The sequence below is a fragment of the Polyodon spathula genome, chromosome 4 (genome assembly GCF_017654505.1).
Source record: "Polyodon spathula isolate WHYD16114869_AA chromosome 4, ASM1765450v1, whole genome shotgun sequence".
NCBI lineage: Eukaryota > Metazoa > Chordata > Actinopteri > Acipenseriformes > Polyodontidae > Polyodon > Polyodon spathula.
Genome location: NC_054537.1, coordinates 52,177,493 through 52,204,076, shown reverse-complemented (window position 1 = coordinate 52,204,076; position 26,584 = coordinate 52,177,493). Strand labels below are relative to the sequence as shown.

The 26,584-nt window shown below is 40.2% G+C and overlaps 1 protein-coding gene across 1 annotated transcript in view; it reads right to left on the bottom strand.

Moving 5' to 3' along the window:
• Nucleotides 1–26,272, bottom strand: part of kiaa0319 (KIAA0319 ortholog) — a 92,401-nt gene extending 66,129 nt beyond the window's left edge. The window contains exons 1-2 of the mRNA XM_041248073.1: nucleotides 25,983–26,272; nucleotides 9,028–9,179 (exon numbers count right to left, since the gene is read on the bottom strand). Of these exons, the coding sequence (XP_041104007.1) occupies nucleotides 9,028–9,079 (52 nt within the window). The 5' untranslated portion in view covers nucleotides 9,080–9,179; nucleotides 25,983–26,272. The remainder of the gene's footprint in view (nucleotides 1–9,027; nucleotides 9,180–25,982) is intronic.
• Nucleotides 26,273–26,584: the final 312 nt, after the last annotated feature.

Sequence of the window (26,584 nt, the reverse complement as noted above, 5' to 3'; positions counted from 1 at the left end):
TTGCTGTTGACAATAATGCTGGCTGGCTGGCTATGAATTACTATCGACTATAATTAATGTACTCACATACACATGTGGTCTTCACTAAAGTCATTAAAGGCAGTACGTTTCACTGTAGCCCTCGGGATGAAATTGTTAGCTAGGTGGCTATTTTTTTCAATTAGCAGTGGGAGAAAACCCCTTCAGAAAGTACAGTAGAATCTGCCAGAACCAACGGACGCTGTATCCACTATAGATACGAGCAAAACAAATACAAAAGAAAAACAAGGGAACTGCAGATATTTTAAAGAAAGCTGGGAGACTTTGCATAAATGGAGCCCTGCACATGGAGTGGGTTTTGTGTGTAAATATTGTAAATAGTACTGTGTACATTTACTGTAATTCATTAATGAAGTACCTAATGACAGGTCGATTGCAGGGAGGAGGTTGTGGGTACAAAGGGGAAGCAGCTATGTCAGTATGCCGCTTTTGCGCTGAAAAACGTAACCAGCTATGCAATAACAAATATGTACGTTATGGTAAATACATAATGCTTGGAAGAGATGTTTGCAGACTTTTTTTTTTTGGGGGGGGGGGGGGGGGGGGGGGGGGGGGGGGGGGAATTACCTTTCAATGTTTAGTCGTCTACTATGTTTATTAAGTTAAAACACCAAGTTGAAAGGTGGAACAGAACGCAGAAAAAAAGCAAGTGGTATATTTGATGGAACCATCACATTTTCTTTTGAGAAGCTTTGAGAAGCTTTTCAAAAGCAATTTTTTTCCTGGGAATAGTTTGTGGTAATTAAGCTAGATAGAAACACAACAGAAAAGCACACATAATATAGGTTTGTAGGATAAGTAATAAGTACAAAAAATTATAATAAAGAAACATCAGGGATATGTTATTCCAAAGGCTATTATTATAGCATAGTCAGGTCCTGTTGTAGGTGACAATTATGGAGATGATTTCAGAGAATACAGTGGAGATTAAAAGTCAAGCACATCTTTTTTAAGAGTAGTGCCTGTTACATTACATTACAAATTATTTCAGCGCCTATTGTGCATTATTTGACAGACCTTTCTGTATAATTTTTTCATAGCAGTTTTTTTATTATTATATTTTAGAACATCACTCTTTTTTTAGGGTATTTGAAACAAAACCCCCTCTCTACAGCAGTTACTGGTATAATATTTCATAATACTTACCATTCAAAGTTTAATTGTTATATTATAGTACATGACAGTGATACATGCAGAGGGTACAAAGCTTTCAGTATTTTCAGCTTGATTTGATTATTATTTATCAGTTATATTTTATGGTTTTTGTATTAAAAATGTATTTATTGGCACTCAATATCCCAATTTTTAAAAATATTAATGGGTGGGAAAAAAAAAAAAATTGAACCACAGGTCTGCACCCAGCTGTGAGTACCTGCATTTTTGTTTAAACTTTCACCCCTGAAAGGCCCAACTGAAAATTACTGGTTGTCTCTATATTTCTTGCAGGTGTAGAATGTCTGTAAGCAAACATGAATGAATTCAAGTCATTTTGACATAAAAGAGAGGATACACAATGAATGATCGAGGAGTACTGTAGAATGGTAATATAACCCACAAGACCCCAGATATTTCCCCTCTAATTGCAGTGGCAAGTAATAATGTCCTATACATTTAACACTCAAAGCACAAACCACTATCCAGCCTTTGTGGTCCCAAGGAAAGAAAAATACACTTTAAAATGAACAAAAAACCTTAACCCCTGAATCTTTCATATGCTCTTTTGATGGAGCTTTTGCAGCAGGTGTAAGGTATAGTATTATGCCTGTTTTGGATGGCTGGTATATAAAACAATCCACACTGCACAAAAACAAAATGCAGTATTTTATGCATATTGTTATCTTTACTCAAAATGAAATACCATATTCCTTCTAATTTAGTACGCAGCCCAAATTTCCCAGTCTCCACTTGAGGAAGAAATAAAACATCAACTAAAATATGCATTTACAAAGATACAACCCAAAGATACAACCTCAATTACTCATCAGAAAAAGATGTATGGAAGCAGCTTGCAGCCATCTGCTGTCACACAGAGCATTGCAGTTAATGCGCTGCTTCTCATTTCCAGTCACTCACACCTGATTTTCTTCCTGAACTGTGATATTGCTTGACATACTGAAAAGTACAGGGGTCTGATCAGCATTTCTGATCTGTCAAAGCTGGTACTGTTTGTTAGAAATTAGCCTAATAATGAAACGCTGAAATTGTAAACTCCTCAGGAAGCTAATGATGCTTCTTTGAAAATGGTTGCCTGTATGTCATGGATGATTCGAGATCGGACAGTGACTTCTTTGTTTGTCTTTTCTCAGCAGTCAGTCACGTTGCTGTTTATGTGCTCAGGCAGTCACGTCTTTTGCAGGAGATTTTAATAAACGCATTACTATACGTAAGGTATAAACCACAACGGGCCACAATATACTACGCCAGAAGTGGTATATATCATCGGAACAGCAAGGCCCGAAATGGTTTATACCGCTTATAACACAGCTACCTGTGATTTGTGGGAAGAAAAAACATTAAAATAATTAAAATACATTTTAAATTAATAACAAAACCAGAAACTTTTATTATGTACCGTAAACTTCAAATAATCACCATCTCCAATACTTGCCAAGTCTCTAATAATCGCCGTCTCCAATACTCGCCAAGTCTCTAATAATCACCAATCTCCAATACTCGCCAAGTCTCTAATAATCGCCGGTCTCCAATACTCGCCAGGTCTCTATTAATCGCCGGTCTCCAATACTCGCCAAGTCTCTAATAATCGCCGGTCTCCAATACTCGCCAGGTCTCTATTAATCGCCGGTCTCCAATACTCGCCAAGTCTCTAATAAGCGCCGTCTCCAATACTCGCCAGGTCTCTAATAAGCGCCGGTGCTGTTAGGAAATATGATCAATAGATGCTGGGTCTCTTTTAAATGCCGGTTTATGAATAATAATATAATGCACGCCATACTGAATGTTCCAGCCAATACACACACACAGCTGTACAACAAGCTTACCAATTTGAGGCTCAGGATGAATGATAATTAGTTTTTTTTAATTAGTTTTAGTTTTGTGATAAAACTGGCACTTGTATACGTATTTTTGAGTGTATTGTGGGCCAACAGTATGAACTTATTTTTCATATTAACACAATATTTCATGCCAGGGGTGTTTATTTACAGTATTACGGTATACATATGCAGTGTAATATAGTCCCAAATGTAATTTAATTTAATTTCATGTATTGTTCACTTGTTAAAAATAAATTGTACATATTCGTTTATTGTGAATTTCTGCATAGAAAGTGGCATCTCACTAGAAACTAGAGGACTACTCACAAGCTGATGATGGACGGAGTTTCAAATGACACTGAGGAAGGCAGGAGCAGCTGCGCTGAAGCCAGATTTTGAGGTGAGTTTGTGTCCTTGTTATGTGCGAGGCACACATACTCTAAGTCTGTTTTCATCCTTTTGGATGTCAAAAGATATTTTTGTTAGTTGTCGGACACCCTCGCATCCTAGTCATGCCAGATTAAGTTGACGATCGAACCAGACTTAACGCACCAATCCGACCACGGTGTCAGGGGACAGTGTCTCAGTTTCCCTGCAGACACTTCAAATCCAGGCCGGTAATTCGGGGGGTGGGGTCTGGCCTTTTCTTTACCTGCTTTTCTAAGAGTTTTCCTGACTGACAGGAATACTTCACTGCTGGTTTTAAACTCACTGTCAGCAGAGATGTTAAAACTTCTACTGTTAAAATAAGTACTTAGTTCAGCTCAGCGTTATAAAACTGGAGACTGAATACTGGTCCCCAGCTGAACCTCTTGCACTAGCATAAAATTTCCTTAAGTAAAAGAAATCTCAAAAAATGATTTCCATAAAGTTAATGTCCATATTTTTTATTTCATTATTATTATTATTTTACATTAAGTACATTTCTTCTATTTCATTTAGCTTTTCCTCATCTACTGTTATGTGTGTACTCTTGCTGATACACTTATTTATTTATTTGTTTTTTCAGATGGATTGCTGTCTTCACTCAGAAAGCTGGTGGTGTATCAGTTATATGGATTTTCATCCCAAAATATATTAAAGGAAATAAGTGAAATGCCACTCATTTCTAGCAGTGTTTTTGTAACTAATACAAATAAAAAAATGGCAGTTTGTCATGGAATTTAGAATGTAGTGGTGCGTAGTGATTTATTCAGTGTGAAGCAGCTCATTAGTATGCAAGCCATGCTATATATATACAGTGCAAGAAAAAGTCTGTGAACCCCTTAAGATTTTCACATATTTCAAACCTAAAATGTTATTAGATCGTAATCTAAGTCATAAATATATAAAGACAACCTGAATAAACAAATGACACAAAAACATGATGATGGACCGATGGCCTGACATTCTCCTCTAGAATCTTCAGACACAATGCAGAATTCATGGCTGGGTCAATGATGGCAAGCCGTCCAGGTCCTGAGACAGCAAAGCAGCCCCAAACCATCACACTCCCATCACCATGCTTGATGGTTGGGTTTTTCTGTTCGAATGCAGTGTTTCGTTTTCGCCAAACACAACGTTTCTCATTGAGGCCAAAAAGTTCTACCTTTGACTCACCTGTCCAGAGAACATTGCTCCAGAAGTCTTGTAGATCATCTATGTGCTCTTTGGCAAACTTCAGATGGGCAGCAATGTTCTTTTTAGAGAGCAGTGGTTTCCTCCTGGCTATCCTTCCATGAACACCATTCTTGTTCAGTCTTTTTCTGATAGTTGAGTCATGAACGCTCACATTAGCCAAGACGAGAGTGGCCTGCAGATCCTTGGATGTTACTCTGGGGTTCTTTGTGACTTCTTTGATGATTTTCCGGTTTGTTCTTGGAGAGATTCTGGTAGGACAAACGCTCCTTGGTGTGGTCTTGAACTTACTCCATTTGTAGGCTATCAGTCTGACAGTGGATTGGTGGAGCCCCAAATCCTTAGAAATGGTTTTGTAACCCTTTCTAGACTGATGAGCACCGATAACTGTTTTTCTGAGGTGCTCAGAGATTTCTTTTGATCGTCAGGACGTGTTTCCACACACCTGTATGGTGAAGACCAAACTCAAAGTTTCTAATCTTTATACCGGCTGGGACCTCCCAAGCTCACCCCTGAAGATCTACCCAATTATTTAAACACCTGATTCTAATTATCCCCTTAATTGAGCTGATAAAACCAGGGGTTCACTTACTTTTTCACATACCCTGAATCTTAATTACTCATTGTTTGTCTAATTCATATATTTTGTTTCAAAAGACATGGAATTGGTTAATATAAACCCTATTGGATAATTAAGACTGGTTTTGATTCAAGAAGGCTATCATGGTAAAACTATGGAATTTCCGTAATTATCATTGGGGTTCACAAACTTTTTGTCGGCACTGTATATGCACGGTCATGTGATGCCGTTTAACCAATCAGAGGTTGTTATTTTTCCAAGCCGTGTTATAATCAAATTTAAAACGCAGGCCATTTTTAAGAACAAAAAATTGGTTTAAAAAGTGTGTATTAAATTCAAAAGACTACAGCAACACCCGTTATGTACTCATGGATTATGATCTGTTTCAGCTCTTGACAATTCTCAAGTAGGGTAGTTGGATATCAGACCTAAATCCTACTGTATCTCTGTTCAATGTTTTTAATTTTGAGCTTACAGCTAATAAAATTATATGTCATGCTGTTCAGTTCGTTATATTGTTTTCAAAAATGCAGTTTTCTATTTCCATTACAAATTAGTATATATATATATATATATATATATATATATATATATATATATATATATATATATATATATATATATATACCAGGACTGGACTTGAATTTCAGCATGGGATCACGCACTTTCCAAGTTGCTCCCGCATATCTGCAACTTTCAGATATTTTAAGACTCTAAGCCTTTGTGTTTTTCACCCAATTTATAATGGCTAATTTAAAAAAAAAAATCTCTGAGGAAGTGGGTGTCAGTGATTTCAGCACTATGAGCCGCACTCCGAGTAGTGCTGGATAAAACAAACAAACAAACATACAAACAAACAAATAAATAAATAAATAAATAAATAAATAAAAAGTATTGCTGGATATTTTAAATGCCGCAAGACTATTCTCTCGTACGTGATTCTCGGACACCATCTTTAAGCATTACAGGTACTCTATCTAGGTGTTGTATGCAAGCGGTGAGTTTCGCTTTAAAATAAAAAAAGAAATGGAGCACTGGTTAAAAAGAAAAACGCCTTGCATCGACGATTCTTCTGTTGCAGGCAAAAAAAGTTCGCTGGAGCTGTAAAATGAAAACAGTGCAGAATGTACAAATGCTATTAGTGAAGGGAGTTTGGAGTTTAATAACGGTGAAATGAGCTGTTCAGTGTGCAATCTCTATGCAACTGTAAAGTTTACAAAACGTCTACATTATTGAGACATTCTAGTGGCAGTACACACAAGGCAGTTTTGAAAAACGAAACTTCACATCAGGCAATGGAGAGTGCTCTGTCTCACAGTGCTAGGTCTCCTGATAGCAGCTTATTTTAAAGCAACACCAGTGTGAATGATGATGCAGTAAAATTATATATATAATATATATATATATATATATATATATATATATATATATATATATATATATATATATATATATATATATATATATATATTACCAAGTGCCCTTTTTTTGCCACCCCCCCTAAAATTTTTGAATCTTGATGTTACATTTATTAGGGGAAGTCGCTGGTTGGTTAATGACAAAAAGTTAATAGACTACTAGAGAGTAAGTTATATCAACTAGGAGCTTTATTTAACCTAGTATGGTAATCACTGGCATTGGCCTTAGTATTCCCACAGGTTTGGGATGAGTATAGTCAGGGATTGGTTCACCCATCTGTACAACAGCAACCTCTACTGGCCAGATGAGTTGAGGAGGAGATGAGCCAAGATGGACTCCAGGGTTCAATAGCCTTGCATGATCTGCTGTTAACATTCACTGGGTGAAAAGAGGAGATGGCTGAACTCTTTCTGAGATGGTCACCACAGTGAGATGTCATTTTAAACGGGTATTTCAAATTGGTGAGAAGACTACGGTACAATGATTGAGCACTCTAATTAAAGTACATATATTACCATCATATGTGTGCCTTTTGATTTAGAAAATTAAATGGTAATATTAGGTAAGATTTTTTTTTTTTTGTCACCTCTACAGTATATCTGGGCTCTGCAATGTTTGTGACCAAGCACAGGCTATTCAGTGCTCAGGGACATGTTTGCTGGTATCAGCTATTCGTAGAGGAAGAAAAAAAAATAGCAAATATGTTAAATGATTACTTTTCACAAGTTTTTACAAAGGAAGATACTGAAAACATGCCCCACATGTCATCCGGTTCCTATCCAGTTTTAAATAACTTTAGCATAACTGAGGCAGAAGTGTTAAAGGGACTAGCAGCTCTTAAAATAAACAAATCCCCTGGGCCGGATGAGATCCTCCCAGTAGTACTCAAAGAAATGAAAGAAGTAATTTACAAACCGCTAACCAAGATCATGCAGCAGTCTCTTGACACAGGGGTGGTACCGACAGACTGGAAAATTGCAAACGTAATACCGATCCACAAAAAGGGAAACAAAACTGAACCAGGTAACTACAGACCAGTAAGCCTGACTTCTATTATATGCAAACTTATGGAAACTATAATAAGATCCAAAATGGAAAATTACCTATATGGTAACAGGGTACTGGGAGACAGTCAACATGGTTTTAGGAAAGGGAGATCGTGCCTAACTAACTTGCTTGATTTTTTTGAGGATGCAACATCGATAATGGATAATTGCAAAGCATATGACATGGTTTATTTAGATTTCCAGAAAGCTTCTGACAAAGTCCCGCACAAAAGATTAATTCTCAAACTGAACGCAGTTGGAATTCAAGGAAACACATGTACATGGATTAGGGAGTGGTTAACATGTAGAAAACAGAAAGTACTGATTAGAGGAGAAACCTCAGAATGGAGTGTGGTAACCAGCGGTGTACCACAGGGATCAGTATTAGGTCCTCTGCTATTCCTAATCTACATTAATGATTTAGATTCTGGTATAGTAAGCAAACTTGTTAAATTTGCAGACGACACAAAAGTAGGAGGAGTGGCAAACACTGTTGCAGCAGCAAAGGTCATTCAAAATGATCTAGACAAGATTCAGAACTGGGCAGACACATGGCAAATGACATTTAATAGAGAAAAGTGTAAGGTACTGCACGCAGGAAATAAAAATGTACATTATAAATATCATATGGGAGATATTGAAATTGGAGAAGGAATCTATGAAAAAGACCTAGGAGTTTTTGTTGACTCAGAAATGTCTTCATCTAGACAATGTGGGGAAGCTATAAAAAAGGCTAACAAGATGCTCGGATACATTGTGAAAAGTGTTGAATTTAAATCAAGGGAAGTAATGTTAAAACTGTACAATGCACTAGTAAGACCTCATCTTGAATATTGTGTTCAGTTCTGGTCACCTCGCTATAAAAAAGATATTGCTGCTCTAGAAAGAGTGCAAAGAAGAGCGACCAGAATTATTCCGGGCTTAAAAGGCATGTCATATGCAGACAGGCTAAAAGAATTGAATCTGTTCAGTCTTGAACAAAGAAGACTACGTGGCGACCTAATTTCTGGTACTGAATATCTTTTAAAGATTTTTCTCCTTCATATTTGTCAAAAAAAATTGTCATGGTTTTCTGTATTGTAATTTACTGTAGAATGGTAATATAACCCCAAGCCCCTGAATATTTTTGCTGTCTAATTGAAGCAGCAGGTAATAATGTCCTGTCGATTTAACAGTCAGAGCTCTAATCACTTTACTCTCTTTGTGTTCAGTACCCAGGGACAGCTAAACTTGTCATGGTTTGATATACTGTGAACAGGCCTCTTAAAATAAATCAGAAAAAAAAATTCTTTAGCAATCCCATGATTCTTATATATGTATTAAAAGCACCTACCGGTTATTGTGGACAGCAACATAAGATAGAGAGGACACAGGACCCGAGCCATGTTGTGCTTAGTTTACACCCAGCCTTCTATACCGCAAAGGAAGCGCCTCCCAACAGCTAGTCTATATATCCTGTTCTTCAGCCACTGCAGTAACTTACACCTGAAATAGAGCACACAGACAATCAGGCCACCTCAGAGAGTTATATTAGGTTCAGGTTCTAATAAATATATAGGTTTGTTTCAGAAAATGAACAAAAATCAACTTTGCTCCTCTTCATCGGATACATTTTTTTTTAATTTACAGATAAGAACAGTAAACATTCTTCAAGAAATTAAAATAAAAGAATAGACCTTAACATACACATTTATCATAGTTTAAAAACAAAAACAAGTACAGTATTAAACACAGCAAGTTGCGTGGAGTATAAAACCTACTGCCATGTCTGTCAATTAAATTTTTCGGCTATTTAAGTAACACTTGATTTTACCAATAACATACAACAAGCTGATGCCAAGACTTTGCACAGTGAAGGTGCTTTCATTTTCACAGGGATACACAGTTATAGTTTTGGACGACAAACCAAAAAGTGTTTTTTTAACCAGCACACCTAAATCACCCATTGATATTTAATTTTTTATTGAAGTTTATTATAAATAAATACCTTTGATAATAGTTCCATTGTTAAGTACATGTTCAATAAAACAACAACATCGAAGAGTCACTACAGTGTAATGCTACAATAGTTTAATTTGTAAATCAAGGGTATTACAAAATGTATAGGAGTTTCGCAAAACTCAGAAAAAGGTTCCTTTTTCTTGTACAACAACCAAGATCAAACCTGATTTAGAGAATCACAGAATACACCTACCGAATGCTGGAAGCGATAGGTCTTTATCATCTCAAAGTTAACCACAACACTGAAAATTTGTCCCTGTTTTTTAAATGTTTATAGGCAGGAAAAAAAAAAAAAAAAAAAAAAAGAACCACAGGTCTGCTCCACCCAGCTGTAAGTACCTGCACTTTTTTGTTGAGAATTTCACCCCTGATAGACACAATTACTGGTTGTGAAATGAATGGTTTATGAGATGTCAGCAGCACACTGTGTCATTGCAGTGAGGATATGTAATCATGCAAACAACAATGCCTAGCAATCGCTAACCATCTCTGACTGTTTTTTTTTTTTTTTTTTTTTGCAATTTCTAATTTGTGTCAGGCCAGAATATTGTATGGTACTGACAGGCTTGTTACCATGGTAAGGCCTAACAGTGCTTATTTGTACAGTAAAAGACAATGGGAATAGAAAACTGAATTTTGCATTTACTCTTTAAACACACATAACATTAATCTATAATCCTGGCATTTATCCAATGCTAAATTAAACTAGAAAGGAGTGTTAACTGCCACCCAGCAGTAAGAAACAAATGCGGTTCGCCAGTCAATTCCATACAGCTGCAACAGTCTTAATAACAGAAACTAAAATTTGAATATTCATTTGTTTTATCTGGTTTGCTTGGACTGTAGGATTTTCCCTTACTGGGACTGATTATTTTCTATTGCTGTCAGGGGTCTAATTAGAGTCATTATCACATCTAGCCTGTATAAGTTATAATAATGCCTAGAACATGTACTGCACCTTGCTGTTTGGTTTCTTATCTTCCCGGATCACTTGAAATAACTAGAAAGTTGGTGGCATCATTTACATTTTTGGCCGCAGTCAAAACGAGAATGAGAGGAGGCCATTTGGCCCATCTTGTTCGTTTGGTTGTTAGTAGCTTATTGATCCCAGAATCTAATCAAGCAACTTGAAGGATCCCAGGGTGTCAGCAAGGTGTAGCCAGATTAAAATAAGTGGATGCAGTGAATTCTCCCTCGAGAGCGCCTCCAAACTTAACTTTTACAAACAGTAGACTGCTCAAGTTGCTAGGCAGCAGTATACCTCATAAAAAGCCCAATGCAACAGTAATTAAATCAAACACCAAGACCAGAGGTGAATGTTCAAGGCAGCTCTGGCTGTGAGACAAGATCAGAACCACAGTCTTCAGTTGTCATCTTGTGCCCTGTTCCTAGCCAGAAGCCTGCTCATGCCGATCTCTATAGTAATGACCATGCTTTCTTTATTGTAACGTTACTGAAATAACAAAAAACAAAAAGATTTACAAATACACATCTGAATTATTCAAAAATAAACCAACTCCATAAAAATTGTCCATAAGTTTTGTTTTGTTTTTTCTGTATATTGTTGCAACAAGAAATAAAACAGCATTTCACTTTACTTTTTTTTTTATAAATATGTATTGATATTTATATTATTAGGGATGCAGCATTTTAGAGCTGTCCCTTTGACTAGCATATGTGCAGAGCAGACATTATCTTTTACATTTTATTTTGTCTATATTTATACTTTTATTCTCAACTGTGGTCTAGACCACAGGTACGGAAAACACAAAGAAAATAAATTACAGTATCATTGTTTTAGAAAAGCCTAACTAGAGTGTCATTCTCCTCCACTGACAAGGTGGCACTATTTGATTAACAGGTTACTAGTTAAGCAGGTAAATCTTGATTTTTGGAGTCGTTACTTTGAAAGCAGTACTTTGATGACTGGATTTGGTCTTAACTGAAAATGCCCAAAAGGATTAGCTCAGGTAACCCTGCAGGAGGTGGATCTCTCAGAAATAAGAAAACGAGACAACGGAAAACACAGCATGTTTTTATTGTTTATAATTGAAAAAGAATGCATGTACAACATTATAAAGAGGTTAAACTATGACACTGGGTCTTGGTTCTGGTTTCTGTATACAGGGATAGATACACTCCTTAGGTCTATAATCAAATTTTAGTTGAAACAGTGAACTTTTATGGCAGGGAACAAATGACCTATTAACGGCATAGACTATAAGTATATATAAATACATTTGAGCATGAGAAAAGGCCATTTGGCCCATCAAGTCTTGTCTTGTTAGCATCTCATTTTCCCCTACTGTGGGAGAACTCATTTAAATGTTCCCAGTGTTTTAGATCCTATTACCCTGTATCTCTAACTCAGTGTAAAAAAAGTGCTTCCTAGCTTCTGTTCAAAATATACTTTTACTCAGCTTCCACTTACTGTATGCTGTCTTGTTCTTTTCTCTGTGCTAAATTTGAAATAGTGTCTTGGGTTAACAATATCTATACCTTTTATGATTTTAAAGACTTCATTCAAGACCCCTCTCTCCCTTCTTTTTCTAGGCTGAAGAGATGTCATTCTTTGAACTTGTCCTCATAGCTCATGTCATTGAGCCCTTCTCTGTACATTCTGAAGTGCAATAATGTCACCTGTTCCATTATTTTCAATAATATCATTACATGAACACAGTGGGTTTGATTATCAGCACATATCAGATAGATAGATATACAGATCTTAAAAAACCCTTTGTGACAGGACGGCTGAGTAATGGCGAACCCAGACCACACAGCTGACAGAGAGGCACAAAGGCAGGTACTACGGGCGAAGGCGCTGTTTTCATTCAAAACAAAAATAAAACAGAAAGTGTAGACAGAAAAACTACTGCTCAGAGAGCCAAAATAAAGGTTTACACAAAACATATCACGAATACTGACACGAAATAAACTGGAAGTACCATGCTGCGTAGCAATTGTTATACTTTTTACGTTCAGTTTTTTATCTTTCTCTCGCTCTCTCTTGATCACCCTCACTGAACATAGAAGCTGTGGGGTTTTTATACATGTGACCATCTCAGAATTAACAATAAATTAATCAATCCAGAGATAGTCACATTCTGCACGAGAGTTTTCATTTGCATGGCCGCCAGTCACTTTGTCAATAATCACTGACTTCCGACCACACATTCACACAAACTGTCTGGCAGAGACGAGTGGCCAACACCGCCTCTGCCAGACCACATTTAAACTACACAGTATTCTCCCGATAAATAATCCCAAACCATACATTTAAATCCTACAATTATCCGTATTTTCAACTCCACAATACATACATTTTACATGCAGGGCTTTGCCATGTCCCACTACCAATGTGCAGGGCTCTCTCCTACCCTGCCTTTACATAATAATTCATCCAATAAATACACACAAGCAGCTCATCATCATTGTCTGTGTCACAAATGAAGTGCTGGAACAAATATCTGAATATTCAAATGAATATCTTTTTTTTTTTTTTTTTTTTTTACACTATTCAGATACAAAAATCAGTTGTATTCACTAGAAAAGACAAATACCTTGCACTTATTTACCGCATCAGCAGAAATTACGTGACAGTTTCAAAACTGACAAATGAAAAAGCGCTCTGTGTGATATGTGATATATGTAAGTGTGACGGAAACATGAGTTCTGGTGATGAATCTTCCTCCCGACCTGTGAGGGAGCTAAAGAACGAGAGGAGAAGTATCTGGAGGGCTGGCCTGACAGTTCGTTTCCGGGTCAGGGAAGTGGGTCAGCCTGGAAAGAAGCGAGACTCTGTTTTAAGACCGTATTGATTTGAAAGGTAAACGAGAGGCAGCTGCAAGTAATAAGGCAGCTGCAACCGTTTACCTCGATATCATGCGGGATTACATATAGGGGCCAGGTTAACGCTGATCTTTTCCTTCGTTTGGGTAAAACGCTGGAGAGACAGAAGGATCGAGAGAGGAGCTCTCAGTAAAAGAAAAGAAAGAGTATTGTGTGTTGTTTGTGTCTGTGTAAATAACTGTCTGTGTTTTCACCACTAGACAGCTAAACACACAAATCCGGAGCTGCCGCGAGGGTCAGCACGAACCGGATCACCACTGCACCAACCGTCACGAATTACCCATGTCTTCACCACTGCACACGCACGTCTGCACTCACCCAGGACTGGTGACCGTGTGTTTGTTTTTGTTCGGGACTGTGCCCTGTTATTTCTATCCCCGGGCTTTACACATTGTTGTGTATAGCCGGGGATTTATTATTTGACGGTCACCAGACCTGGATTACAAATAAAAGCACTTTTTTCACTGAATATTGTTGTCTGTTCATCACTCCTGCACCGCATCACCGCAACATCTGTTCCCCTTACCAACCACTTTGCCACACGTGGTGTCAGATCCGGGATGGACCGCGACGCACTGGCGGAGCTGCTGCAGGCACTGGAGATCAGACGGGATGCAGAGGAGAGACGGAGGGAGGAGCGCTATACGGCGCTCATTGAACGGGTAGGGCTGATCGTTGCCGCAGGAGCGACCCCTACCGGAACATCATTGATGTCGGCCCCGAAGGCACGGGCCATGAAAATGACGGCGGAGGATGATCCGGAGGCATTTTTGGTGGCGTTTGAGCGGCTGGCAACTGCTGCGGGATGGCCGCGGGAGTTCTGGGCAAGCCAGCTGGGACCTTGCCTGGTCGGGGAAGCGCAGGCAGCCTACCAAGCCCTGAGCGACCAGTACGCCACTGACTATGACCTAGTCAAGCAGGCTATCCTCCGTCGTCTCAACATCACCGCGGAGACCCACCGGACGCGGTTCCGCGAATACCGGAGAGCCCCGGAGACACGCCCCAGGGTGGTGGCACAGCGGTTGTACGACCACATGGTCCATTGGCCGACCCCAGAGAAGAAGACCGCTCAACAAATGGGGGAAACCATTGTGGTGGAACGATTCTGCCATGTGGTCGGCGCCAAAACCTAGGCGTGGGAACGGCACCGCAACCCTGACACCCTGGAGGAGGCGGTCAAATTGGCCGAAGATTTTGAGGACTCCTTGACGTCGGCCCGGGTCGGGATCCTGTCAGCCCCTGCCCTGCTCAGGAACCAACCTCTCCCTCCCTCTCCTCCAACACCACCACCATCACCCTCGGTCCCGGCACCCAGACCTCCCAGACCGCCGACCCCGTTGGGCCCCCATGCCTCCCCCCCATGGAGACCGAGGATGGCCCCCAGCTGGGGTAGAGGTGTTGCCCCTGCCCTGTTGCCCTACCAGCAGCGGGACAGATATTTAACCTATGCCCCCTCTGTCCCCCCACTCTGTTTTAGGTGTAACCAGCCAGGACATAGGGCCAGGTCATGCCCCGCTGCCATGGAGTGTGACGTGGCTGCGTGCAACTGGACACCTGGAACGGGTAAGCAGGGGGATAACGGTTGGGAGGGGCCATGTCTGATTGACGTGGTTTTAGGGAATGTGAAAACCCACGCGTTAGTGGACACAGGGTGTGAGCAAACCTTGATTAGGACAGCTCTCTTGGGCGGTGTGTCGTGGCGGCCACAAGGTCAGGTGGCCATCTCCTATATCCATGGAGACACGGCGGCATACCCCACCCTAAAAGTATACTTATCGGTAGGACCAATAAAACGTCTTCTTGTAGTCGGGGTGGTGGAAAGGTTGCCGCACCCAGTTATTCTGGGCCGAGACTGGCCAAAATTCAAAGAATTAGTGCAAATAATGGCAGTCTCAGCCACACACGTAAACGTGGCAGAAAAAGAAAAAAAGGAACGGATTGGTGATGTGTTTCCTTTTCATACTGAAATGTTTTCCCCTCTGTTCCATCCTAGAAAAACAAATAAGGAGAGACGGACCGCGAAATGGGAGGGAGCGTCTTTGAGACAAGGCTGGGGTCTGGTGGGAGAGTGCTGTAATGGTAACAAACGCCAGTCGAAGGGAGTGGGAACGCAGTGTGACCGAGAGAGCGAGGTTACTGGGCCGACTAGGGCAGAGGTTATTCCAGCCCCTCTCAATATACCGGACCCGTGGTACTCAAGCGCGGACCTAGTGTGGGGCCAAAAGAACGACCCGTCACTGGTGCACGCTTGGGGGCAGGTCCGGTCCATTGAAGGTAAGGATGTTGATGGCGCTGGGCCGCTAGTATATCCACATTTCAGTATAAAGGGGCAATTACTATATAGGGTAAACCTAGCCGCGGGCACAGGACAGCCTGTAACACAATTATTGGTTCCCCCATCTTGTCGGACCGAGGTCATGAGGCTGGCGCATGATATCCCTTTTGCGGGGCACCTCGGAGCCGAGAAGACGAGGGAACGAATATTGGCTCGATTCTATTGGCTCGGTCTTCATACTGATGTGTCGAGATATGTAGCCACATGCCCAGACTGCCAGCGAGTAGCGCGGGGTCGAGTGCGCCCCGCCCCTTTGATCCCACTGCCGATTATTTCCACTCCGTTCGAGCGCATTGCAATGGACATAATGGGCCCTTTGCTACCTTCTGACTCTGGGTATACGCATATATTAGTAGTGGTGGATTATGCAACGCGATACCCAGAGGCAGTTCCATTGAGGTCCACTAGTGCAGCTGCAATAGCCACCGAGTTAGCGCAGATTATGGCTAGAGTAGGGATCCCCAAGGAGATTTTGACTGATCACGGAACCAATTTTTTGTCCAATACGTTACAGCAGGTGTACAAAATATTAAAAATACGTCCCATCAGGACGTCCGTTTATCATCCACAATCGGACGGTTTGGTTGAACGTTTTAATCAGACCTTAAAGTCGATGCTGAGGCGATTTGTAACACAGGAGCGGAAACATTGGGCATCGCTTCTTCCCTACCTCCTTTTTGCGGTGAGAGAAGTGCCGCAGAGTTCAACGGGGTTCTCCCCCTTTGAGCTCCTGTACGGCCGGCAGCCTCGCGGCATTCTCGACCTGCTGAGGGAGGGGTGGGAGGAGCACAAAGGCTTGTCTAAAAATGTAGTGAAGTATGTGCTCCTACTCAGAGATCGCCTGGATTTGGTCGGTCGTTTGGCCCAAGACAACCTCAGATCGGCTCAGCACCGACAACAGCAGCATTACAACAAAAATGCACGGATTCGAACCTTTCGACCAGGGGACAAGGTAATGCTGCTACTTCCCTCATCAGAATCAAAACTGTGTGCTAAATGGCAGGGGCCGTATGAGGTGATTCGGGCTATAGGGAAAGTAAATTATGAAATTAGACAGCCCGATCGCCGAAATGAACGTGAAATTTATCATGTCAATTTGTTAAAGCCCTGGCAGGCAAGGGAGGTCTTATTTATAGCCCCAGGCAATATGGAGGATGATTTAGGTCCCTGTCCAGAGACCCCGAGCACAAGAGCGATTTCTATGGGGGAACAATTGGTTCCGGATCAGCAAAGAGAGCTGCGTAAGCTTATTGAGGAGTTCAGCGATGTTTTTTCTGATGTGCCTGGCAGAACAAACTTAGTTGAATATGACATTATCTCTCCACCAGGTGTCACAGTGCGAGAGAGACCGTACCGGATCCCGGAAAGTCGACGAAGTGGCGTTCGCAAAGAGGTATGGGATATGCTCGAGCTTGGGGTGATTGAACCTTCCAGGAGCGAGTGGTGCAGTCCGATCGTCATAGTGGCTAAGAAAGACGGCACCAACCGCTTCTGTGTGGATTTCAGAAAGGTGAACGCTATTGCTAAGTTCGATGCATATCCCATGCCTCGGGTCGACGAACTTTTAGACAGACTGGGAAAAGCGAGGTTTATTTCCACTCTGGACCTGACGAAGGGATACTGGCAAATCCCTTTAACCCGCAGCTCCAGAGAGAAAACCGCATTTTCAACATCAGAAGGGCTGATCCACTTTAAAACCATGTCATTTGGGCTACATGGTGCGCCCGCTGCCTTTCAGAGACTGATGGACCAGGTTTTACGCCCACATCATGAATATGCAGCAGCGTATATTGATGATGTGGTGATATACAGCTCCACCTGGCGAGAGCATTTGGCTAGGGTTACAGCCGTTCTTCAGTCTCTAAGGGCAGCCCGGCTGACAGCTAACTTGAGGAAATGTGCGTTTGCCAAAACAGAGACTCAATATTTGGGATTTTTAATGGGGAATGGAAGGGTGAGACCTGTAGTCACCAAAATCCAGGCTTTGGTTGATGCAGCGATCCCCAAAACCAAGACTCAGGTGAGGTCACTACTGGGCCTAGCCGGTTATTACCGCCGCTTCATCCCTGAGTACGCCACAGTGGTTAACCCGTTAGTCAACCTCACCAAAAAGAGTGCTCCAAATTTAATTAAATGGTCAGCTGAGTGTCAGGGAGCGTTTGATACTATTAAGCGTACACTTTGCCAGGCCCCCACTCTTATCACACCGGATTTCACCAAGAGATTCATCCTCCACACTGACGCATCGGATGTAGATTTGGGTGCAGTCTTGTCCCAAAAAGTAGCTGGAGTAGAACACCCAATATTGTACCTGAGTAAAAAAATGTTACCTTGGGAACGCAACTACTCCGTAGTTGAAAAAGAGTGTTTAGCCATTAAATGGGCTACTCACTCTTCACGATACTACCTGCTGGGACACTCATTTGATCTGGTCACAGACCACGCCCCACTCAAGTGGTTAAGCACAATGAAGGACAGCAATGCCTGGATAACTCGGTGGTATCTGGCATTGCAGCCCTTCATGTACCACATGATACACCGTGCGGGGAAAGACCACCAAAATGCGGATTATTTTTCCCGGGAGGGGGGAGTAATGGGGAAGGTAGATTTAGCTGAGTGTTCCTTCGGCTCCACTCTGAGCGGTGGGATATGTGACGGAAACGTGAGTTCTGGTGATGAATCTTCCTCCCGACCTGTGAGGGCGCTAAAGAACGAGAGGAGAAGTATCTGGAAGGGCTGGCCTGACAGTTCGTTTCCGGGTCAGGGAAGTGGGTCAGCCTGGAAAGAAGCGAGACTCTGTTGTAAGACCGTATTGATTTGAAAGGTAAACGAGAGGCAGCTGCAAGTAATAAGGCAGCTGCAACCGTTTACCTCGATATCATGCGGGATTACATATAGGGGCCAGGGTAACGCTGATCTTTTCCTTTGTTTGGGTAAAACGCTGGAGAGACAGAAGGATCAAGAGAGGAGCTCTCAGTAAAAGAAAAGAAAGAGTGTTGTGTGTTGTTTGTGTCTGTGTAAATAACTGTCTGTGTTTTCACCACTAGACAACTAAACTATTACCCATGTCTTCACCACTGCACACGCACGTCTGCACTCACCCAGGACTGGTGACCGTGTGTTTGTTTTGTCCGGGACTGTGCCCTGTTATTTCTATCCCCGGGCTTTACACATTGTTGTGTACAGCCGGGGATTTATTATTTGATGGTCACCAGACCTGGATTACAAATAAAAGCACTTTTTTTCACTGGATATCCGTTGTCTGTTCATCACTCCTGCACCGCATCACCGCAACTTCTGTTACCCTTACCAACCACTTTGCCACAGTAAGGTATAAACCACTATGGGCCGTGCTGGTTCCCATGATATATACCACGCCTGGGGTGGTGATTTAACCACCCCAGAAGTGGTGTATATCATCGGAACCACATGGCCCGAAGTGGTTTATACCACTTCTAACCCTTCTTAAAAAATAATTAAAATAATAAAAACACAATTAAATTAAGACAAAACAAGAAACTTTTATTGTGTATACATCCACAGAGTAATATACAAATTTAATTTATTGTTCACTTATTAAAAATAAATTGCACATGTTAGTTTAGTGTGAATTTCTGCATCGTAAGTGCTGTCTCACTAGAGGAGGACTGGGCACAAGCTGTGATGATGGGCGGAGTTTCAAATGACACTAAGGAAGTAAGGAGAGCAGCTGCAATGGATACTGAAGGTGGATCTTGAAGAGAGTTTGATAACTTGTTATATGCAAGGCACACATATTCTAGTATGTTTTCATCCTTTTGGATCTCAAAATATGTTTTTGTTAGTTGTTGGACACCTTCGCGTCCAAGTCGTGCAAGATTAAGTTGACGATTGAACCAGATTTTACGCACCAATCTGACCACGGTGTCAGGGGACAGTGCCTCAGTTTTCCACAGACACTTCAAATCCAGGCCTTTAATTCAGGGTGGTGTCTGGCCTTGTCTTTACTGCTTTTCTAAGAGTTTTCCTGACTGACAGGAATACATTATTGTTGGTCTTAAACTCGCTGTCAGCAGAGATGTTAAAACTTCTACTGTGAAAATATCTATTTAGTCCAGCTCAGTGTTATAAAACTGGAGACTCAATACTGGTCCCCAGCTGAACCTCTTGCACTGACATAAAATTCCCTTCATTTTGTTGAGATTTTTTTAACTTATTTCCATAAAATTAATGTGCATTTTTTTTAGTTTTAAGTACATTAACTAGCCGATGCTGTAGCTTTTTGTGTGTGTTTTTTTCAATCTTTGTTTTTTTCTATTTCATTTAGCGTTTCTTCATCTACTGTTAAATGTCTACTCTTGCTAGTGCACTTATTTATTTATTTTTTTTCAGATAGACTGCTATCTTCACTCAGAAAGCTGGTGTTTTACCAGCTGTGGAGTTTCATACCCAAATATATTAAAGGAAATAGGTGAAATGCCATTTTTGAGTGTGGTTTTGTACTAATAAAAATTAAAATGTCAGTTTGTCATGGAATTTAGAATGCAGTGGTGCTTAGTGATTTATACAGTGATAAGCACATAATACACATACACACACACACACACACACACACACACACACACACACACACACACACACACACAGTGCCGAGAAAAAGTTTGTGAACCCCAATGATAATTATGGAAGTTCCATAGTTTTACCATGATAGCCTTCTGAATCAAAACCAGTCTTTTCTTAAATATAAATAATATAAATAGGGTTTACAGTGCCTACAGAAAGTCTACACCCCCTTAGAAATTTTTCACATTTTGTTGCCTTATAGACTGGAATTAAAATGCATTAAAATATTTTTTTTATTTTTATTTTTTCATCTTTCCACACATCCTACCCCACAACTTCTAAGTGAAAAAAATATTCTAGAAATTTGTAGAAAATTAATTAAAAATAACAACTGAAAGAGCCTGGTTGGATAAGTGCTCACCCCCTTTGTAATAGCAATCCTAAACTGGCTCAGGTGTAACCAATCACCTTCAAAAATCACATAACAAGTTAAGCGGCCTCCACCTGTGTTAAATTGTAGTGAGTCACATGATTTCAGGATAAATTCAGCAGTTCCTGTAGGTTCCCTTTGCTGGGTAGTGCATTTCAAAGCAAAGACTCAACCATGAACACAAAGGCGCTTTCAAAAGAACTCCGGAACAAAGCTGAAAAGGCACAGATCAGGGGATGGGTATAAAAAAATATCAAAGACCTTGAATATCCCTTGGAGCATGGTCAAGACGATTATTAAGAAGTGAAAGGTGTATGGCACCACCAAGACCCTGCCTAGATCAGGCCGCCCCTCCAAACTGTATAACCGAGCAAGAAGGAAACTGATCAGAGAGGGTACCAAGAGGCCAATGGCAACTTTGCAAGAGCTACAGGCTTTTATGGCCAAGACTGGTCAAAGTGTGCATGTGACAACAATATCCCAAGCACTCCACCAATCTGGCCTGTATGGTAGGGTGGCAAGAAGGAAGCCATTACTCAAGAAAGCTTGTTTGAAGTATGGAAAAAAACACTCAGGAGATTCTGTAGCCATGTGGCAAAAAGTTTTGTGGTCTGACGAAACTAAAATGCAACTTTTTAGCTTAAATGGGTTTGGCGCAAAAGAACACCATCCCAAAGAACACCATCTCTACTGTGAATCATGGTGGTGGCAGCATCATGTTATGGGGATGTTTCTCATCGGCAGGGACTGGGGCATTTGTCAGGATAGAAGGGAAAATGAATGAAGCAAAGTACTGAGAAGTCTTCGAGAAAAACCTGCTGCCCTCTGCAAGAAAGCTGAAACTGGGACGGAAGTTCACCTTTCGGCATAGCAACAACCCAAAGCACAAAGCCAAAGCTACACTGCAGTGGCCAAGGAACAAAAAGGTAAATGTCCTTGAGTAGCCCAATCAGAGTCCCGACCTAAATCCAATCAAAAATCTGTGGCATGACTTGAAGATTGCTGTCCATCAACTCTCCCCAAGGAACTTGACAGAGCTTGAACAGTTTTGTAAAGAAGAATTGTCAAATACTGCCAAATCTAGGTGTGCAAAGTTGGTAGAAACCTATTTCAACAGACTCACAGCTGTAATTGCTGCCAAAGGTGCTTCCACCAAGTATTAACTCAGGAGGGGTGGTGACTTACCCAATTATGATCTTTCAGTTTTGTACTTTTTAATATATAATTTGTTTCTCAATAAAAACTTTTTTCCCCCCTTAACAGTGTGTATTAAGCACATAATGGAAAAACCTCTCATTTAAATGAATTTACTTACTGACTGAGGCCTGTGTTGTTTTTCAAGTTCAAGGGTATATAGATACACACACACACATATATATATATAATATATATATATATATATATATATATATATATATATATACCTGAACGGACTGACATCTGCCTGTCTCTTCCTTTTTCAGACAGAGGGAACCTAATTAGGTCTAGACATAATTAAACATCTATTTTCAAAGTTCTTTATTCTTGCATATTCATGTTTCAAAAGTCAGCGAGCAACAACGTTTGTCTTCATCTTATATATATATATATATATATATATATATATATATATATATATATATATATATATATATATATATATATATATATATATAGTGAAAAAGTATTTGCCTCCAGTCTGATTTTCTGCATATTTCTGACACTGAATTTTATTGGATCTTCAACCAAAAGCTTATATTAGATAAAAGGGACCCTGAGTGAACAAATAACACAAAATTGATACTTATTTCATTTATTTATTAAAGAAAGTTATGCAACACCCAATGCCTCTGTCTGAAAAAGTAATCGTCCCCTTAGACTCAATAACTGGTTACGCCACCTTTAGCAGCAATAACTGCAACTAAACACTTCCTGTAGTTATTGTCTCTTATAGCGCCATGGAGGAATTTTGGCCCACTCCTTCATGCAGAACTGCATCAACTCAGTGACACTTGTGGGTTTCTGAGCATAAACTGCTTCTTTCAGGTTCTGCCATAACATCTCAATGGGGTTTAGGTCTGGACTTTGACTAGGCCATTCCAAAACTTTCTTGTTCTTCAACCATTCTTGTGTAGACGTGCTTGTTTGTTTCAGCTCACTGTCTTGCTGCATGACCCAGCTGCGCTTCAGCGTCAGCTCAAGGACGGATGGCCTGACATTCTCCTGTAGAATTCTCTGATACAGAGCAGAATTCATGGTTCCTTCAATGATGACAAGTCGTCCAGGTCCTGGCCAAAATCAGGCCTGATTGTTAACCAAAGTATTCAAACAGCTGACCCTAATTATCCCTTTAATTGGGTTGAGTTAACTAGGGGGAGCAATAACTTTTTCACACCTGAAGATTGCATATTTGATTACCTTGCACCCCAAACAAATGAAAGAAGCACCAAACTTGGTGTCATTTTTTCTCTCAGACTCCCTCTATATACTACTACAACCCACAAAGATCTGACCAAATTCAATGTGACAAATTTGCAAAAATGTAGAAAATCAGACAGGGGGCAAATACTTTTTCATGGCACTGTATATTATACATTATATATAACTATCTATTTAAAAACAGCAGCTCTTAAGCCTCTAAGTTGTAAACAGCAAAAAGTAAACAACCCGGATTACGCGCACGCACGTTCACTGCGGAAAGCCATCTAGGTCAAAAACATGCTGTGCTGCTTAGAGCGAGTCAAAATCTCATGGGACAGAAAAAAGCAAGCATGTGTTCTTAAATGCCTCGCTTAACCCTTAGCGGTCCATTTTTTCCACACTTGTCAGGCGCGTCAGGTCTAATTTATTTTCACACGCGCTGTTTCTTTTACACCCCCCCTTTATTTTGTAGTGAATTCACTGGGGTAAAGTAAGTCCAACACAATGTATTCTTTACTCCTGGGATATTTTTCTACTTTAACCTACTGTAATGTCTTGCTGCAAAACAAAGGCACACACACGGCCCACGCTCCCTGCCCCTGCTGCTATGCTGTTTCTGCCTACATTTTGAGCAATATGACTTTTACTACTTTTTGAAAACGAACGAATATCCGAACATGGAAATCCTGTGTTCGTCCCAGCACTAAGGATATTGTTCATGCACCAAATCATTTCAAACATTTCCATATTATGCACTGCCTTTTAAAAGCTAAAACATTGATATAACAAGCAAGATTTAACTGTATTTTTCTGTGTTTTTAAACAGTGCTAGCTTGAGCTGTCCTAAAAGAAAACTGGCTAGCTGGGTACTTTTCATTTTATAATTAACCCTGCAAATAAACATTGCTTCAGTGAACTAATATTTCAGACCGTCAAACTGTACTTTTAAAAAGAATTATCATATTAACTCTTACGCAGAATAAAGGGACTCCACATAAGATACGCTCTGTTTCCTAAACAACTGATTGAATTCAGGTTGCAAAATGGCTCTTATAAAACCAATACAAAGTTAGGTTCTCTTTGTCTCTTTGTATAGTTATGCACTGCCAAGGCTTCAGTTCACCAAATCTACAGTGCAGTTTAATAAAAACCATCGAGACCCAGTCCACCAACCTAGCAAAAGAAAGAAAAAGCAAACTGTCTTTCTTTGAGACCTCTCTCTGAGAATACAGCAGCCTCTGCATGGCCTGCAGCTGGAAAGCATCTGTCCTGCTAGACATATAACAGCCCCGACACCCCTCCCCCTCTTCCAAAGGCAGGTCCTCTCTGACCTGGGAAAGGGGCATTCAATCCACCATTCATTTTTTAAACATAAAAAACGACACTACAGAGTAAATTAATTTTCCTTTTCATTTTTAAAAACCGTCTAAAAACCGAAAGTTTTTATTACTCTTCATAAATACAGGTGGTCTGCCCCTTAGAAAGCAAAATCACATTGTTCCAGCCAATGGACAGCTGTCCCAAAATGCCTCTATCTGTCAGAAGAGTGTGGGGGCTCCACACAAACTAAGAGGATGAACAATCCTGCCTCTATGACATTTTTTGGCAGCAGCCAACACCACCTCTGCAATCAAGCTTTAATTGCTTCTATTATTCACTCCCAGTGTATCTGCTGCACACTGTCATCTCCCAGGTGACCTGCCAGGTCCTGCAGCCCTCCAATGAAACCCAGGTGGTAATTTTGGTGTCCTTGTTCCCATCTAGTCTCTCGTTAAAAGTGCATTATATATTTCAAAACCATTTTTTGCAGGAATCATGCCCTTCGTAATACTTTTCATTGACGACAATTACATTTTTATCATCTGCATAAGTACTGTATAGTCATTTTTAGGGCCTCGTCTATACAACCGTGAATGTTGAGCCAGTCAAGACCCTCCTCAGCTCTTAAGGGACTGAGAAAGCAGTCCTGCCTAACTCCTCTCTGAACTGGAAAAGTAGCACTCAATCCTATTCGTTTTTTAACACACGAAAAATGTCACTAGACTACACACACACACACACACACACATATATATATATATATATATATATATATATATATATAATAGCCTTGATAGATATATAGTCTAGTGATCATTTTTCATGTGTTAAAAAACAAATTTTTTTTTATATCATATTTATATAATATATAATTTATATATATATATATATATATATATATATATATATATATATATATATATATTCGAAGTATACAGAAAACCGAAGTATTACCTTTCATATATACAGGTGGTCTATCCTGTCGAAAGCTTTCTACTGACCTAAAGAAATAGACCAGCATTGTCACCAAAAAGCGTAGAGGTTTCCAATGATGTCTCGAATATGTTTAATATTTTAAATATCGAAAATTGATCTGTTAGGAACACAAACCGTGTGGACACTGCAGCACATCACCAAGGATTCGCTTTTTTCACATCTAGTTTCTAACATAAAAATGTAAACACACTAAACAAAACCAAACGAATAGATACTATAATCTGCAATTTCAGATCCTATTATCGTATCGCAAACTGCATGCTAGCGGTAGTCAAATCATGTTATTCAATATTAAATGGCAACACTGATAGGTTTAATAAATAAACAAAATCACATGCATGCATTTCAAACTAACAACGCAGAGTGCCAATCAGCACCATTAATTGTTTTAAAGTAGAATAAGCAAATATTTTACCTTGGGTAACGTGCACACCACAACACCTTGACTGGCTTTTGTTTTCCTCGGACACACAATCCCTTGTTTAGGAGTGGTCTGTTATCCTTCTGATTCCCTTGGTTGTAGCGGCTGCTCTCGGCTGACGTTCATTTTGCAGAGTGGAGCAGGAAGTCGACTGTGTCTGGTGATGCGGACAAGTGCAGGTCGTTTGTCTGATGTGTTTGTGCAGACGATTAGCATTGGAGCGCCACACAACATAGGTTCTTTACCCAAATCGAATACAATTCAAATCAAAACTTGCTGGGCCACGAGGCTGGACGAACTTAGAACTCGAACAGCAGAAATCTACTGCATTATCATGAAGAGCACAGTGGTACAGTAACAAGTGCATTACAAAATAAATAATTACACGTAATTTGTAATGGATATTCGACTGCAAGGGTTAGTTTTTTTCTGGTTAAATGTATTAATTATGTTATTTATATATCACTTAGTAAAAACATATTTATAGAGAACTGGCATTTGAATTGCATACAATAATTATTTTAAAATACATTCCTATTGGTGTTAGTTATTAGGTATTAGGAGGCTGTGTGGTCCAGTGGTTAAAAAAACCAGGA